A 17,962-nucleotide genomic window follows, 5' to 3' on the forward strand; every position below is an offset into this window, starting at 1 on the left:
CGAGCCTTTATGGTTGGAAAGAGGCCATCTAGTTAGATGCTCCGCTTGACAGATCTGCCCAGCTCCTCAAACTTAGGCCAGAGCACTAAGAAACCCACCTTTCCAAAACTCCTACTGTGTGCCAGGCACCACCCTGGATGCCCCACTTTCTGCTCTCACCATCTCTTTTTTCTTAAAAATATAGCTGGTGTTGAAATTTTAATTTAATGTAAAGTAGCAGATTTACCTGATATTTGTCTAAAATGTTTTCTCTCAAGAATTAAAAAAAAACTTATCAAGGTAGAATGCACATGACATAGAATTAACTACAGTTCACTGATATTTGGTACGTTTGCAGTGTTTCCATCATTCCCAAGTAAAACCCTTAACTCAATAAACAGTTTTTCCACATTCCCCTATCCCCAGCCCTGTTTTACCCAACAGTCTGGTACCTGCTGCTGCCCATTTTTTTTTTTTTTTTTTGGCCTCATTTACTAGGAACCTCAATGCCAAATGCAGTTCTCTATGGCAGGCCCTGCATTCCTACCATAATTCTCTCTGCCCTTATTTGGCTCCTCAGCTTGACTTGTTTACATTTCTGCTCGCAGTACGTGTCTGTCTTGTGTAGGCCCCTACAGAGCCTTTTGGGGGAAGCAGGTAGGGAATATACAGGAAGGAGAGCTTTGGAATGTCGACAGATGCCCTGCCTTGCCGGTGGGAGGGGCTGCCCTTGATGCCACTAGTCTCTGCCAGAGGCTGGGGAGGGGCTGGGCATCCAGTTTCACTGGCTCAACTCCTGAGGTTGGCTTGGCTCAGACAATGGGCCTTTCATGGGGCCTGGCCTGAGGTGGCTCCGAGGTGGGCCAGAGGCCTCCTATCCCCACCCCCTCGTGGGAATGCCTTCCAGCCCCCCAGCCCACAGCTTGGGAGAACAGGGGAGGGGAGGAGGATCCCCAGCTTTGTAGCCTCCTGCTCTGGGGTGCCCTGGGATCAATTGCTGGCTTTTTGAGTTTTCACAGAACCATCATAGAGCTGGTGAGGTCACGGGCTGGGTGCTGTGCAAACAGCCCAGTTCAGTTGCACATAGGTCTCTCCCAGCTGCGCTGCGGTGGGAAGCCCCCACCCGATTTAGAAAGCTAACATCAGCTGCAGGGTAGATGAGTGCTAGAAGCATTACACACTTCATCTCCTTCCATTTTATCCCCAAGCACACTTGGGAGTAGCTATTATTATCCCATTTTTACAGATGAGGAAAACTCAGGCCCACGGAGGTCGAACAGCCTGCCTTGGGTTGCATGGGTTACTTGGAACTGGACTTGAACCCAAGCCAGGCCGACCCCAGGCTCTGCACAGCCTGTTGTGGTGGCAATTTCTGAGCCCCCCGAGCCTGCCACTCCCTGCTGGGGCAGGTGTGTGGGTCTCCCTTGCACGGGGCCCACAGGCACTGTGGAGTCTGCTGGCCATCACTATGGTCCACGGCCTTCTCCAAGGAGGCTCCCAGGATCCTGGGGCCTCCCTGGCTGCTCCCCACCCCCATGCTGCCCCTCCAGTCTCCAGCCCTCCAGGATGCCCTGCACTCTCCACTGTTCCAGGTACCCGGCATTCATGCTTCCTGGGTGGCTGCTGTTCCCCCTCTGACTTTCCTTGTCCTTGGAGTCTCAGCCCCAAGGCCTCTAAGTCTTTAGTTGTCTCCTTTCTGTCTACCACGGGCGAGGTCCTTGTCTTGTGGGGGCTCGGGGGTGGTGCAGCTTGGTCAGTGCTGTCGTAGGGACAGTGAGGCTGCAGGACCCTGGGAAGCCCTAACCTTCCTTGACGAAGGTGGGGACAGGAAGATGAAAGGGAGGCACAGGGGCTCAGGGGGCAGATGAGACAGATGGAGGGATTCTGGCAAGAGCAGCGTCCAGAGAGCGAGAGTGAGAACAGTGCTCTGAGGAGGTACACGTGGGGCTCGAGGCAAGAGCTGCATTGGCTGGGCCTGGACCTAATAACAGTGGGGAGCCATCGAAGGCTCTTGAGCAGAGGAGGTGCTGGTGAGGATTGTTCTTTTTTTTGGTATGGGAGATCGAACTCGGGTCCTTGCGCTTGTGCAGCAGGCGGCAAAACCACTGAGCTAAATCCCTGGCCCCAAGGATTGTTCTTTATTAAGGTTTGTGTGGTCCTAAGGGTGGAGCAAAGAGTGAAGCCCATGGGAGGGGGCCGTGTGGACATGACCAGGTCCCTGGGCAAAGCAGGGCGTGCTAAGTGGTTGAGGCGATGGTTGAGGCTGTGGCTTTTTGTTTTGGAGCAACCCCGTGGTTCTGGCTGGAGCTGGGAGGAGATGGAATGGCTGGAGGCCGGAGGACATGCTGTGGGGTGTCCAGCCAGCACACAGGTCCTCAGCAGGGCAGGCAGAGGGTACTGTGAGCCATTAGGAGGTGGGGGGGGGGTGAGGAAATCAAGGTGACGCCTGAAGTCAGAGAGCCCAGGAGCCCCGGCTCCCCTGGGGGGCGCCTACATGAAGGGACCCTGGATTGGCCTTTCCCTCGGTGACTGTCCCCAGCTGGGGCTGGACAGGTAGTCTCTCCTATTCTGATCCACCAGGGCCCACGGCATGCTCTGCTGGGGCCTCATGGGAATCATCCAATTTGGCCAGGTCTGCTGTGGCCTGGGGCCAGGGGCTGGCAGGGCTGCCCCCAGAGAGGGCACCTCTCTGCCCTCCAGAGCACTGGGCTGGCTCAGCTGCCTTGGCCCTCTGCTTTCTGGGGAGGAGTGGCCTCACTCTGGGGTCTCATTGGGCAGTCCTAGCCTCCTGCTGGCTGCCAGCCGGCCTTGGGCACAGTGCTCGGGAGCCCGAGGAAGGAGGAGGAGTCTGAGAGACTGTGTCCAGGCAGCTGGGCTGCTCTGCACCCCTGCCCCCTGCCTGTGCTCCAGCCCAGGGTTCTGAAGCTCTCCTTGGAGGGGCCAGTGACAGTGCTGACAGGTGACAGGGCTCTGCAGGGTTAGGCCTGGAATCCTGGGCCCAGGCAGGCCTGCGGTACCTTAGGGCCAGCTGTGTCTCAGAAAGGGAGGCCTTCTCAGGATCAGGCAGTCTTCAGGACAGGCTGGGCTCTGCACTCAGGCCAGCCTCTATTTGTCCCACTGCAAACTCTGGATGGGGCCCTACTGTGTGCCGGGTCCTTCTAGGCCTACTTTGTCTTTGTATTCTTGGCAGCTGGCCCAGAGCCCAGGGCAGCGGAGGTGCTTAGTGAAGGAAGAAAGGAAGGAGACAGGAATACTGCCTGCAGGCACATGGAGTCCATTGGGAAGCTGGGACTCTGCTTCCCAGTACAGGAAGCAGGTGGCTTTCAGGAGTGAGGGTGACGGAGGAGAAGCAGGAAGAGGACTGGAGCTCAGGCGTGCTGCCTGCTGGCCTAGGCCCTGTCCATCCTCAGTTTCCTCATCTGTAAGATGGGTTAACAGTCCTGGCCTTCCACCTTCCTTGTGAGGACCTGGGATGTGGGTATGGCCAAGTGGTCTCCCAGGGTGCATGTCCAGCCCACCCAGAACTCTGGATGCCTGCCCCTTTGTTCTGCCTACTCATCCTCTGCATCTTGCCTCCCATGTCTCCTTAGCTCTCCCCAGGGCTTCTTCCTGGACTATTTTTCCCAGAACTCCTGGCTTTGAGGGTTTGGGAAGAGTGTGGGTAAATGTGGCCTGCCTGTCTCCTCCCTCTCTGGCTCCCACACCCAGAAAGCCAACCACCCGCATCCACATCCAAGTGGGCCCCAGTGCACAGCCAGGCTGGAAATACTCTGCAGTAGTTGCTATGGCGACGGGTCCTGCTGCCTGGACTGAAGTGGCCTTCAAGCTGCCTACCAGAGCCTGAAAGCTGGGCAGCCTGGCACCCTGCTGGTCTCCATCCACGCTGAGAGCTCTGGGGCCATTGCTGTCTCTCCCCTTGGTGTCCAGTGCTGTTCCTGGTACCCAGCGGCTCTCAGGAATGGGCTGCAGTACCTCTGGGAATCTCAAGCAGTTCTGGGTCAGACAGGCCTGGTGCAAATCTTAGTGCAAATCCTAGTAGGGGTCCAGGACGTTGACCAAGTCACTGCAGTGTCTTTTGAGTTTTTAAGTTTTTATTGAACTGGCTGTGGGATCTTTTTGGGGCAATGGTCCAGAGGATGCAGACCCCGACAGGGGACCAGCACCACTCCCACCCTGCAGCCGGGTGGACTCGCTGCCTGGCCAGCTTGCCATTTGCTGTGGTATTGGAGGTGCAGGGTCCTGCCTCCTCCTCCTCTCTATCCCAGGAGGCCCTGCAGGTGGCCAGTGTGGTGGGCAGGAGCTCGGACTCTCAGCCAGGCCTCTGTACCGCAGTCTGGTTTTGCCACTTACCAGGGCCTCAATTTTCTCATCTGTAAGTTGAGAATTATGTACCTGTCTCAAGGGTTTGTTGTATGAATAAAATGGACTGAGAACATGTCAAGTGCTTAGAGGAATTTATGACACTTAAGTGTAGACATTGCCTGTGACTCATTGCCACCACACGGCTGGCCCTGGCTGTGAGAATTAGAACCCACGTGTCTGTCTTGAGTCCACAGTTAGAGTCAAAGGGCAGCCCAGAGAGAGGAGCAGTCAGGGGCCCCTGCTCTGCCTGGAGAAGCGCACCTCTCACGCAGGTGTTTGAGATCTTTCCCAGCTGGCAGCTGCTGCAGACCTGCCCCGGATGGGACCGCCGGGCAGTGGCTGCCCAGAGCCCTCCTGGACAAAGACCCATGTGGTGAGGATGCTAGTGCACCAGAGGTGCTCCTGCCTCTGCCCTCTGCAGCACCCGGAGGCAGGGAGGCCTATGCGGGACTGTGCCAGCACTGTCGCTGCTGCAGGCTCACTGGCCCTTGGGCTCCCTGCATGGAGGGGCTTTGCCTTCCTCCTTCCTTTCTTCCCTTCCCTCCTCTCCTTCCCCCCTCCCTTTCTCTCTTTCCCCTCCTTCCTTCCCTCCCTCCCTTCCTTTCTCTCTTTCTCTGGGTAGGTCTTGCTTTTTTTTTGGTACCAGGGATCGAACTTGGGTCCTTGCGCTTGAGCAGCAGGCGGCGAAACCACTGAGCTAAATCCCCAGCCCCTATAGTAACAAGTTTTACATTTATTAGACGTAGGAAAAGAGGCTCTGCAGAGGGAGTTTGGGCCAAGTAAAAGTAGGAAAAGAAGTACAAGGGGGATTGAGGGGAGGGAATGGGATAAAATAAAATAAAATTTATTAAAAAACAACAACCCAGAAGTACACCCTACAGTGTGAGGGTGGACCACCATGCCAGAGGACACAGTGGCGAAAACTCAATGCGGATGGTCTATGCCTCAGGCTGATGTTAGGTCTGGGTTGTCCAGGAAAACCTGCTCGAGTTCTTGTGAGAAGTCCACGTGTGTGCACGGCTTTGGGAACTGTTCTGCAGTGTGTCCCAGGGTTCTGTAATTAACAAGTCCTGCCTGCTTCCTCAGCCAGCTTTGCCACACCCTGGTCTCCTGCTTCATTTCCCCCTGAGAGACCAAATCCCCAGAATTCTTTGTGGGGTGCTGAGTGGAGGTCTTTGTCTTCATATAGCTACTTTCTGCTGGAAGGGGCTGTAGGCCCTAGCTCCTGGGGGTTATGTGCTCTCTCTCTTTCTTTTTTTTTTTCATTTTAATTTTTTTTCCTTAAATTCTTTTATTGGTACATTTTAGGTATACAATATGTTTACATTTATCATTGTGTGCTTGTACCTGTACATGATGTATCTTAGTTCTTATTTTTTCCCATTACCTGTGCACCCTTTACCCCCTCCACCCTTCCCTATTTCTTTTTTTATTATTATTCGATATTTTACATTGAAAATAGTCTTTTCAATTTCAAGCTAAACAATGAAATTTCATGAAAATGAAAAACCAAATTGGCAATCTAAAATGTCTGCTTGAATATAGGTAAGAATTTTTTCCAAAGGTTTGTTTTTTCTTGATTTAAGCAGGAAGAGATTAATTGGTAATCAGATACCCACAGAACCTTTGTTCTTTTACAAATTAAATTACCCTGATCGTAAAAACATCCAGGCTTCACTTAAGGCCCTTTCTTCATTGTATGAGTTCTCCTCATTTCCTCTTCTCTGGGGCTCTAATCATTGTGAATAACTTTTCATGTTTATTAAATGCTCAAGTAATGTCAGAAGAATCTTTAGAAATTAATTGTATTATATACAGGGGCATTAGTCAGCTTTCATGACTGTAACAAATACCAAATAAGTTGAGATAATCAGCTTATAAGGAAAAAAATAGAATCTTCTTTTTTTTGGTATCAGGAATCGAACTCAGGACCTTGTGCTTGTGAGGCAGGCGGCTGCAGCACTAAGCTAAATCCTCGGCCCTTATGTGTTCTCTTTTAGCTCGGTGTACTGTGGCTCATTGGCTGGTTTGAAGAAAAAGAAAATGGCCCCTTGAATTGAGCTTTTACTGGCTGTTCCTTTGTTCTGCTCAAGCCATGCATATGCCTCTAAATTACCTGAGTTTCAGCCGGGAAAAATGGGCCACGCAAGCCCCACCCCCATCCTCATGGTGGGACCCTAGGGAGCTGTTTCCGTTCCACGAGAGACCTTCCTGAGTCCCTCAGCGCCTCCTGGCTGGCTAGGCCAAATATGCTACTGGGTTTGGGATGCTGAGGTCTCCTAGAGGTGGTTTCTAGGTTCTTTCTGTCTTGAACAAAGCATTGGTTACGACAAGCACAAACGGTCACAAAGTTTTACATTTATTAAGAGTAGGAAAGGGGAGGTGGGGATTTAGCTCAGTGGTTTCTCCACCTGCTGCGCAAGCGCAAGGACCCAAGTTCAATCCCTGGTACCAAAAAAAAAAGTAGGAAAGGAAACAGGCTCTGCAGAGCAAGTTTGGGCCAAGTAAAAGTAGGAAAAGAAGTACACTCTACAGCGTGAGGGTGGGCACTATGCAAGAGAACACGGTGGCCCATTTTAAACATTAGTTTTATTTTTGCGGTACTGGGGATTGTACCCAGGGCCTTCACATTGAGCTGCATCCCCAGCCCTTTTTTATTTTTTATTTGGAGACAGTCTTGCTAAGTCATTAAATTGCCCAGGCTAGACTCAAACTTGTGATCCTCCTGCCTCAGTCTTCCAGAGTGCTGGGATTACAGGTGCTCACCACCATATCTGGCTCAATTTAAAATATATTGAAGTGTACAGTTCAGTGGCATTCAGTATATTCATGTTGAATGTGGGAACCATCACCGCTAACCATCTCCAGAACTTTCTCATCTTCCCGAACTGAAGCTCTGAACCCATTAAGCAGTAGCTCTCCATTCCCTCCTCCCCTTACCCTTGGCTATTACCACGCATTCTACTTTCTGACTGGATGCATCTGACTTCTCTAAATACCTCCCAAGAATGGAATCACACGTTTGTCCTTTTGCAACTGGCATGTCTTATTCACTTAGCATTCTGTCCTCAAGGTTCATCCATTCTGGGGCATGGTTAGAATTTCCTTCCTTTTTAAGGCCTAGGTGACATCCGATTACACTGTGTGTCACTCCCACATTTTGTAGAGACGGGTATCTTCAGGAATGGAGGTCCATCTGAAGCAAAACTAACGAGGGAGCCCCGAACCGAAGCGAGGAAGTAGATTCTCTGTCTTCTTCCCTCCTTTCCCTTCACCACCTTGGAGTTGTTACAGTTGTGGGCCAGAAGAAAACAAGGCCTAGGTGGGCCGGGGATTTAGCTCAGTGGTTATACCGCCTGTCTTGAAAGTGCAAGGACCCGAGTTCAATCCCCGGTACCAAAAAAAAAAAATGGAAAACAAGGCCTAGGTGACGTCCAGAGAGCCTCAGGCTCTGACATGGGCTGGAGGGTGGTGGCTCTGGGCTGCTGCTCCTCTCCTTCAGGCCCTGGGTCTCTAGTTGGGCAGAGCTCACCTCTGTGTCCCCATCTGCTCCCTAGAGCTTTGCCTCCGTGTTCTCAAACCGCACATCCCGGAAGTCGGTCTCCCGTGCCGGGGACGAGGATACCATGGCGAACAGCGAGGGTGACCGGAACCCCACGGAGGTGCAGATGAGCCAGCTGGTGCTGCCCTGCCATACCAACCTGCGCGGTGAGCTGAGCATCGGGCAGCTGCTCAAGTGGATTGACACCACGGCCTACCTGTCTGGTAAGGCCCTGGTCCAGGGCAGAGGGCTCCATTTTCAGAGATGTCACTGTACCCCTGGGTGCCACACTTGTTCCTCTTCCTGGCCTTTGCTCATCCTGGTCCACCTGCCTGAAGTGTCCTCAAAGTTTTTTAGTGGTCGGGGCAGCCTGGCCCTGTCCCCAGGCCCCACAGCCCCTGGTGCCTGGGCCACGCCCTGAGTCCCAGCTTCCCTGCAGCCTTAGACCTGGTGGCTTCAGGACTGGCTCGAAGGTGCCAAGCTGAGACCAGGGTTGGGCCGCCTGATGTTCTCCATTCTCCCATCTGAGCTGAGCTCATTTTGTTCCTTTGGTTGGAACAGTATTCTTACCAGTGTTCTCAGGGAGCTTGAAGGCTGCTGGGGTGGGGATGCAGGACACAAAAGTGACCCTACTGTCCCCCTGGACCATTGAAAGTCCTTAAACCAGCCTTGGGGATAGGGAAGGGTCTGCAGAGGGGCTCAGGGACCTGAGCAGGGTCCTGAAGGTGAGAGGGACTCAGGCAAGGAAGCTGGGTAAAGACTCTGGTGTCTGAGAAGACGGGACTAGGACAGCACGGTATGGTCGCTCATTCAGTCCACAGCTACTGATGAGGGTCTGCTGTGTGGCAGGCGGTGACAGTACAGCCATGAACAAGGCGGGCAAATCCCCCAGCCCTCGTGTAACTCACACCCTAGCTGAAAGGAAGGACAATAGACAGGTGGAACTGAGGTATAAAACACAGACCAGGGTGGCAGTGAAGGACCAGAAAGAAGGCAGGTGGGGGTGCCCTGGGCTTGGCAGCCAGACAAGTCCTTGAGGAGGTGGCATTTGACCAGAGGCCTGTGTGATGTGGGAGGCTGCTAACATCTGGCTTTCTTCTCCCGTTGCCAGCGGAGAGGCACGCGGGCTGCCCCTGTGTCACAGCCTCCATGGACGACATCTATTTTGAGCACACCATTAGGTGAGTGACCCCTCCTGCTCTGGCTCCTTCTGCTCTCTCCTCATAAGCCTGATCAGACTGTGCACTGCCTGGAGCCTGGCCTCTGAGAACAGAATGAGGGCAGCCTCTGGGGGCAGAGGTCTGCAGGTCTCTGAACAACAGTGCTCTGGAGCTGACCCCTTCCTGGTGCCATGGGGTAGGGGGCTCCCTTAGCCAGGATGGGGCCAGAAAAGTTGCTTCAGGTTTGGAGTTGGACTTGCTGGAGTGCTGTGTGGCTTTGGGAAAGTCAGTCTCTGTCTCTGGGCCTTTGTTTTCAGACATTCTCTCTGGGTCACAGGACTTCAGGGAGACCTCCAGGCAGGTGCCATGGTGAGGCCAGAGCTGGAGGCTTGGACCAGTCAGCCTCTGTCCACCTACCTGCAGGTAGTGAAGGAGCTCATAGCAAAGCAGGCCTTTAGACCTGTTGAAGTTATTATTTTGTATGGCTATACTGGCTGGAAAGTGGTGCATATCTATAATCCCAGCATTCTAAGAGGCTAAGCTAGGAGTGGGAGGATTGCAAGTATGAGCCCAACCTGGGTAACGTGGGATTTAGCAAAAATAAATTAATAAATCTCTGTAGTTTAGTGGTAGGGCACTTTTCTAACATGTGTGAAGCCCTGGGTACTGAAAAAATGGAAAGAAAGAAAGAGAGAGAGAAAGAAAGAAAGAAAGAAAGAAAGAAAGAAAGAAAGAAAGAAAGAAGAAAGAGGGAGGGAAGGTCTTCATCACATTGCACGGAGCCTGGCTCCCATGGCTTTGCCCTCAGTACTGGTCCTACTTCTGGGGCGTGAGGCGCCCAGGACAGCACAGGCTGCAGCGAGTGTGCTCAGAGCTCTACCTCTGGGCCTGTCCCTAACTCACTTTCAGTACCTAGGCTATCAAGTGCCGAGGCTTATTCCGGACTGCCGGGTGCTCTGTGTCCTGGTTAAGGAGCGTGTGTGGTCGCAACCTGTCCTTACCTGGTCATCCTTCACTACGTACTTACTGTTAGGTGGGAATCTTTCCGCTTGGGGAGCAGTCTCTGTTCTAGGAGCTCCCGGGGCACAGGGGAGGCAGCTGGAGAAGCATCATTTCCACTCGGAGTGGGAAGCTGGGGCTGGGGCTGGAGCTGAGCATGTGCTCAGCAAGTGCGAGGCCCTGGGCTTGACTCCCAGCCCTGTACAACAGCAACCACAAAAAAGCAGGCAGTTCTACCCCAACAATGAGCTCTGACATATGAGTGCTTTCTCATCCTGTTCTAAGTACTTTTTTATTTTAAAATAGTTTCAGATTGACAAAAAAGGTTGTATCTCTAAAGACAGTAGAATTCCCATACACCCCACACTCACTTCCCTTTATTATTAACACCTTGCATCTAGAAGGTATCTTTGTGACAATTAATGAACCAGTGTTGATAGCTTGTTTGGAAGGCTTTTTTATACATGAACTTATTTAATCCTCTGAACATCACTGTAAAGTCAGAGCTAGAATCCTTGTTTTACAGAGGAGGAAACTGAGTTGCAAGAAGTGAGGTAGCTTGCTTAAGGTCAGCTAGTGGAGAACTGAGGATACCCTACTAGGAGCTAGTTTGGCCCCTGAGCTTTTGCTCTTAGCAAGTGGCCTACATTTCCCAAATATGTGGGGGTGGTCAATGGGATCTTCTTGGAGGAAGTTTGAGCTTGGTCCAGTACCGTCAGCTCTGTGCACAGTGACACTTTGGAGGCCTGTGGGGCCTTGTCTGGGTCCCTTCCTTGGAGGAGCAGGGATTGAAAGGGCTGGGGGCACGTGGGTAATGCATGAACCTCTGGGAGCTCCCAGGGATGAAGGTGAGGCAGAGGAGGGGTGGGGAAGATCCTGGGAGAAGGGAAGGTCCGGAGGGGCCTGGCACACCTGTGGTTAGCTGGGGGATTTTGTTCATTTCTGCTCTTGTTGTTTAAAAATATTTCCCAGCTGGGATATGGTGGCTTAATCTCAGCATTCTGGGAATTTGAAGCAGGAAATTCACGAGTTCGAGTCCAGCCTGGGAAACTCAGTGATACCCTATTTCAAAATAAAAAATGAGAAAAGGCTGAGGATGTAGCTCAGTGGGAAGACCCTGGGGTCAACCCCCAGTACTACAAAAAAGCAAAACCAAAAAACAACAAGAACAACAACAGCAACAAAAAAAAATCACCAAATTTCTGAATGTATCTTAAGGACTACTAACTATTTAAAACCATTAACTTCCACAGCATCACCATGCCTAAAAAAATTAACAACATTTCTCACTGACATCAATATCTGGTCAGTTTTCAGATGCTCACACTGTCTTATGAGGTGGTTTTATTTTGTTTTGCTTTATAGTTATTGTTATTCCAATCAGAATGCAAATAAACTTGCAAGTCTACTGGTTGGTATGTCCAGATTAAAAAAAAAATCTACAGGTACTTCCCCTTTGCTACCCACCCCTTCTCTCCACTTAGTTGTTGAGGAGACATGGTCATTTTCCTCTTCCCCCAGACGGCTCTGTCTTCTGGGTTTTGCCTTAAGCATCACCGTGGCGTAGTTGAACATGTTCCTCTGTCCCTTGGGTGTGAATTGGTCACCAGGAGGGGCTTAGTTACTTTATGGGGTCAGGTTACTTTATGGAGTCATCTCTCTACATTGGGAGGAACACTTGGAAGCGTTGGGGAGCTGGAGGCTCATGGGGGTCCCTGAGGAGGCAGGGTGGTGATCAGTGTGGTCTGAGCCCTAGGAATGGAGGGCAGTCAGAAAAAGAAAGAAGCTCCACAGTCTGAATGGTTGTCTGCTTGGCTTTGGGGGCACTGGAGAGGAGGAGGGGAGAGGGAGCAATGTGTGGAAGAGTCATGCATTTCTCTTTTCGGACCATATCTCTCTTTTAGTGGTGCTGGGGATTGAACCTAGGGCCTTGTACATGCTAGGCAAGTGCTCTGCCACTGAGCTACCACCCAGATCTCTTTTAGTGCTATAGAAAATGAACTTTAATTTTTATGGTAGTCCCCCTTTATCTGCAGGATTGTGTTCTTTTTTTTTTGCAGTACCGAGGATTGAACTCAGGACCTTTTGCTTGCAAGGCAGGTGGCGGAACCACTGAGCTAAATCCCCAGCCCCTTATAGGATTGTGTTCTAAGACACTCAGTGGGTACCTGAGTCTGTGGATAGTATCAAACCCCATGCAGATGATGGGGTTTTTTTGTTTGTTTTGTTGGTACCAGGGATCGAACTCAGGTCCTTGCGCTTGAGCAGTAGGCGGCAAAACCACTAAGCTAAATCCCTGGCCCTAGATGATGTTTTTTCCTATACATGCAAAACTATGATAAAGTTTAAATTAGGCATAGGAAGATATTAACTACAATAGTTAATAGCAAAATAGAATAATTATAACAATATACTTTAATAAATGTTATTAAAACTTACAAATTTGGGGCCAGGGATTTAGCTCAGTGGTTCCGGCACCTACCTCGCAAGTGCAAGGTCCCGAGTTCGATCCCCGGTACCAAAAAACAAACAAAAACCTTACAAATTGCTTATTTCTGAAATTTTCCATTTAATATTTTCAGGCCACAGTTGATTGCAGCTAACTGAAACCAGAGATAAGGTGGGGAGACTGCTGTACTTTGAGGCACACCATAGAATTTCTTCTTTTTAATTTTTAATCATAACAACTTCCAGGGCCAAGGATTTAGCTCAGTAGTTATGCCACCTGCCTCGAAAGCATAAGGTCCCAAGTTCGATCCCTGGTACCAAAAAAAAAAAAAAAACAACTCCCAAGAAAGTCCAGTGAAATGGTGATCATTACTAAAAGCCAATAATTAACATTTTGCTAAATTTGCTTTATCTCTATATAGATAAAGACATTCTCTCTCTCTGATACTTTATTCCTCAGCATGTATCTCCTAAAGCACACCCTTTCTTTGCATCATAATCATGACTCCTGCTGAAAACATTCATAGCGATCAGCCAGCGTTGGCCAACATGAGCAAGTCTAACTCACTGAGCTCCTGTGGTTGGCTGGGCCTGGTACATGGCTGGGTCACGCTGCCTCACAACGGACACTTAGCAGCACGGGCAATAGTCGTGCATTCTCTACACTTTACACATGAAAAAACATGCAGAGAGGTGAAGGGATTGCCCCAGGGTCACATGGCACGGTGAGACGCAGTCAGGGTAGAGCCTGACGGAACCGAAGCCCGTGTGTGACCATGAGGCCCCTTGGAAGGAACCTTCCCAGTCTTGGGCAGGAGGCAGTAGTGTTATTTGAAGAATAAGAGTCACCACCATGTCCTCCATGCTTGTGAGCGTGAGCCGAGGTGCGGAGGTGAGAGGACTTCTCAGTGTCGCTCAGCCTCCTGGCCCTGCCCCCCACAGCCTTGGATACTCTGTGCTGCCTCTAGGTAGGCTAGGTGGCCTCATGGGGACAAATGCGGATGTGGGGGTCATCCCAGGGCGACAGGTTGAGTCAGAGAGTGTGGGGCTGGTAGACCACACAGTGAGTCTAGGATCCAGCTCTGCTGCTTTTGAGCTGGGGGCCTTGGACAGATGCCTTAACCTCTGATGCCCAGTCCTCCTAAACCTATCTGCCCAGCTTGTGGGGGGAGGCTCGATTGAGGTTGCGTGCCGTGCTAGACACGCAGCAGGTGCTCTCTCAGTGCCTCCATTCGCTGTCCACCTTCTCTCCATCCTTTGCATTCAGTGGACAGGGCAGGAGTCCTGAACTCAGCCGGCCCGGGGTATGGAGGACCCACCCTGGGTGATGTGCTAGGCCATGGGAGTCACAGTGGGCGAAGCACAGGGTCGCTTGGTCAGGGGTGCAGCTCGGGGGTAGAGTGCTTGGCTAGCGTGCCTGGGGCCCTGGGCTCATCCCCAGCACCATGAAAACAGCAGAACACTCCTGCTCTTCCCTGTGCAGCTTAGGACAGTGAGGGCCAGAGGCACGAGGCCGGGGGTGTCTCCTGAGTGGTACCGAAGGCAGGGGTGCAGCCTGAGGAGGCAAGGGGGAGGGGCAAGAAGCTCAGCCTTCACTGGACCAGCGGAGCAGGGAAGGAGGGAGAGAAGGGGGTGTGAGTAAAATCGGGCCACTGCGCTCACCCTCAGCTTCCCCCCCTGAGAAACGGGGTGCAGACCCTGTCTTGCTGGCTTGCTCGGAGGACTCGGTGACACTGCAGGTGTGACCATGCTCTGCGAGCCCTGAGGTCCCTTCCAGAGCCCTAGCAGAGGCTCTTGTCCCTCCCCTGTGCCCTCGGGAAGGCTCACCTCCTGCTTTCCTCTCCCCAGTGTCGGACAAGTGGTGAATATCAAGGCCAAGGTGAACCGGGCCTTCAACTCCAGCATGGAGGTGTGTGGGGGCCCCACGGGGTGGGGCTGGGCTGTCGTCTTCCTCCTTCCTACAGCCCCAGGCCTGGCGCATTCATGTCCAGGGCACTGCTTGGGGTAGCAGAGTCCTGAAAGGCTGGCGGGGCCAGGAGGAGCCAAAGATCTTCCTAACCACCATCCCACAGCACAGAGGGGAAATGGAGGCCCAGGAAGGGGCAGGGACTTGCCTCTGGTGTGGGCAGGGACTTGGGGGTCCGGCCCAGGTCCTGTCTCTAGCAGCAGGTGTCAGGGTAATGGAGGGAAGACGGCTGCTGGGTCTGGTGGGGAGGCAGGGAGAGTGCTGGGCTTTGGCTGGTGACTCACCTCACACGGCCTCTGTCTCCTCATCTGTAAAATGGGAACATACTCTTCTGTTGCAGGGAAGTGGAAGGCTTGGTGGGCGGACTTTCTGGGGAGGTGAGGGCTCTGAGCTCTGGCGGAGTTTCCACTTCGCCCACGGACTGAGGCCTAAGTGGCTTCCTCCAGCCTTCAGTTCCTGAGAGCTCACAAAGGCCCACTGTGCCTCTGGACACCCCATAAGTGCCCAGGGGCCCCCAGGAGCCCCTAGGGGTCCATCCTTTAAATTTCACCAACATGTTACTTCCTGAAACCCCCTGATGGGCTGTGTCATTTTAGTCTTCTCAGTATCCTTTACAGATGAGGAAACTGAGGCTCAGGGAAGGGAAGGGACTTGGCCCAGGTGCTCCGGGGAGCCGGGAGCAGAGCCAGAACCAACCCGGGTCTCTGGCCTTCCAGACCTGGCAGGTGATACAGAAAGACAGAGCCTGGGCCTGGTTGGCGTTTCCCATCTCGTCCACCTGGGGCCCCGATGTCGTGGACTGTTTCTTCCTCATGCCTCTCGGCTCCACTTCCTCTCCAGGTGGGCATCCAGGTGACCTCTGAAGACCTGTGCTCTGAGAAGCAGTGGACTGTGTGCAAGGCCCTGGCCACCTTTGTGGCCCACCAGCAACTGTCCAAGGTAGCTGACTGCTGCCACCGCTCAGCGCTGCCTGTCATGGGAGGCTCAGAGAGGACACCTTGGCCGCCCAGCCCCAGGGCCCTCCTTCCTCACCTCCCCCTGCACGTCACGGGTGGGAAGAGCCTCAGAAGAGCCTCGAGTTCCACAGTGACCCTCTGTTCTCTGGGTCCGTTGCCCAAGGAGGGCTTCGGGGGAGTGGAGGATGAATAGGACATAGCAGTCCAGATGGAAGCAGGCGGGGAGGGGCCCAGCAGAGGGTACCGGCCTTAGGAGTGGGGGAGGGCTGGGAGACAGGCCTTGTGCTGCTCCAGGACACTTGTCCTGAGTACCCCACCATCCCGGGCCACCAGGTAAAGCTGAAACAGATCAACCCGCGCACAGAGGAGGAGAAGACAGAGCACAGCGTGGCTGCTGAGCGCCGGCGCATGCGGCTGCTCTACGCGGACACCATCAAAGACCTCCTGGCCAACTGCACCATTAAGGAGGGTGAGCGGCAGCTGTGAGCACAGGGAGGGTGCAGCTGCCTAGGCCCCCCGATCAGACAGGGGAAGAATCCCTGCCCCAGCGTTCCCAGGCCCCTCTTGGACCTGGGGTCTCCTCCAGGAAAGGAGGTACTGGGGTTTTCCCCCAGTGGCCAGGACCCGGAAGAACGAGTGAGGACATAGGAAATCCCTTCACTGGCCACAGCGTTCATTTCAGTTTCAGGGCCGAGGTGCTTGGGAAGGTGGTGCCAAGATAAGCCATGAGATTCGGTAGGAGTTTGGAAAAGCATTGCGCATCTGTGTGTGTGCGTATTTCCCATTTCCCAAAGAAGACACAGATAGGAAGTGAGACTCCCTCCTGTCCCAGAACCTAGATCCTGGTTTTGAATATCTTCCCAGAAGTGTTCCCTGAATATTTGAGCATTCAATGTCTAATTTAGCCCCCTGTTCTTACCCAAGAGGGAGCAACAGGACATACTGTTCTGCAGCTTGATTTCCTCCCTAAAATGCCTCTTGGAGTTGGTTCCGAATCAGCACATGAAGATCTCCTTTGCATGAGCTCCAAGTCCTCAGCCCCCTTGGGTCCCATCCATCCCACTGCAGCCCCGCTGAATCCCTCCTGTCCTGGGCTGTCCCTGTGCCATCGCCTGCTTCCTGGCCTAGCTGTCCCTGTGCCCACTCCACATGGCACCAGCTTAGGTTGGGTGGCTGTGTCAGCATGTGCTGCCAGAAGCCCAAGGCCCTACTCATCGTCTGGCCTGTCCTGCTGAGGATGTTCTCACCTTGAAGGGCAGGGGATGTCAGGGCACAGGGGATGGTTGGGCAGGGGTGGGAAGAGCTGTCTTGAGGCATAGCCGTGAGGTGTGGGGCCACCCGCCGTATGACCCCTCTAACCCCAGCCACCCTTCACCTGGAGCATGTGTGAGTGCTGTTGGAATGGAATCGACGCCTGCACTGTATGTAGGAGGCAGGTGCGGCCTGGAGGGGTGACATGCTTGGCCCAAGGTCATACACCCTGGGTGGGGAGAGCTGGGGTTCAGACCGGGGGCTACACTCAAAGTGGGGGTCCTGTCCACTGCTTGTGACAGGGTTGTGTCCCTCCTCCGTGTCCTCTGTTCCTTACCCAGGGCTGGCCTGTGCCTCCTGCTCACTCAGTGTTGAGTAATTAGAGACCCAGGGTGGCATGGGGCCCCAGGACTGCCTGGGGGGACCTGCCCCGGGGAACCTGCTCACCTTCCCGCCTCCTACCCTGGTCAGACCCCGAGAGCAAGGACTGCAGCCGGATGGTGCCAGCCGAGAAGACCCGGGTGGAGAGTGTGGAGCTGGTGTTGCCACCCCATGCCAATCACCAGGGCAACACCTTTGGGGGCCAGATCATGGCCTGGATGGAGAATGTGGCCACCATTGCGGCCAGGTGAGGGCTCTGCCTGCTTCCTCTCTCCTCCCCTTGGCGGTCCCTGGACAGGAGAAACCCCTTCTGGTGGTGGCATTCAAGGCTTCAGAAGCTTGGCTATTCTGTTAGGGTTTCCCAGGGCTTTCCCTGAAAGAAATGATTTCCTGGCAGCTGGCCATTCATTCTTCTACTCATAAATTCCACCACAGTCCCCTTGACCTCCTGGGCAAGCCTCCCCTTGATCAGCTTTGGGCTGGGGATGTAGCTCAGTGGTAGAACACTTACCTAGCATGCACCAGGCCATGGGTTCAATCTCTAGCATTGCAAAACCAAAAACCAAACAAACAGAAACCCTTACTTAATTTGGCCTTGCCCACACTCCTCCTAGTAAATGTGCTCCTTGGAATCAGCCATTGGCCATTCCCTGTCCCAGCTGCCCCTTCTGGCCCTGCCTTGCTTCTCCGTGTGTGACATCCTGCAGCCCACTGTGCTCTGTCTGCCGCCTCCTGTCTGGGCCAAGCTGCCCCTGACTCTTCCCTTCCTCCTAGCGGTGAAAGCGATGTTTTTTTCTGCTCTGGGGCGTTCTGCCCTTGTTCAGGGCTGTTAAGCATCGTAGGACAGCTGCCATTCACGAGTTGACACTCCTGAGCCTCCATGACTTTGTCCTTGCTGTTCCATCTCTGTGCCTTCCTC

At 53.2% G+C, this 17,962-nt stretch overlaps 1 protein-coding gene across 6 annotated transcripts in view; it reads left to right on the plus strand.

Annotated features, from left to right (window-relative positions):
- Acot11 (acyl-CoA thioesterase 11) overlaps positions 1-17,962 on the plus strand; it is a 64,681-nt gene that overhangs the window by 34,863 nt on the left and 11,856 nt on the right. For 5 of the 6 annotated variants that reach the window (XM_013069205.3, XM_013069203.3, XM_087214716.1 and 2 more), the window contains 6 exons: positions 7,899-8,106; positions 8,994-9,063; positions 14,338-14,398; positions 15,296-15,394; positions 15,745-15,880; positions 17,134-17,290. In XM_013069205.3, coding sequence (XP_012924659.1) covers positions 7,968-8,106; positions 8,994-9,063; positions 14,338-14,398; positions 15,296-15,394; positions 15,745-15,880; positions 17,134-17,290 — 662 coding nt within the window. In that variant the 5' untranslated portion in view covers positions 7,899-7,967. Of the gene's footprint in view, positions 1-4,562; positions 4,715-7,898; positions 8,107-8,993; positions 9,064-14,337; positions 14,399-15,295; positions 15,395-15,744; positions 15,881-17,133; positions 17,291-17,962 lie in introns of those variants that run through there. The other variant, XM_004874629.4, reaches the window with a different exon arrangement.

Source organism: Heterocephalus glaber, unplaced genomic scaffold, assembly GCF_053883595.1.
Source record: "Heterocephalus glaber isolate CG9 unplaced genomic scaffold, H.glaber_assembly_v1.0 deba00001449, whole genome shotgun sequence".
In the NCBI taxonomy this organism is placed as follows: Eukaryota; Metazoa; Chordata; class Mammalia; order Rodentia; family Bathyergidae; genus Heterocephalus; species Heterocephalus glaber.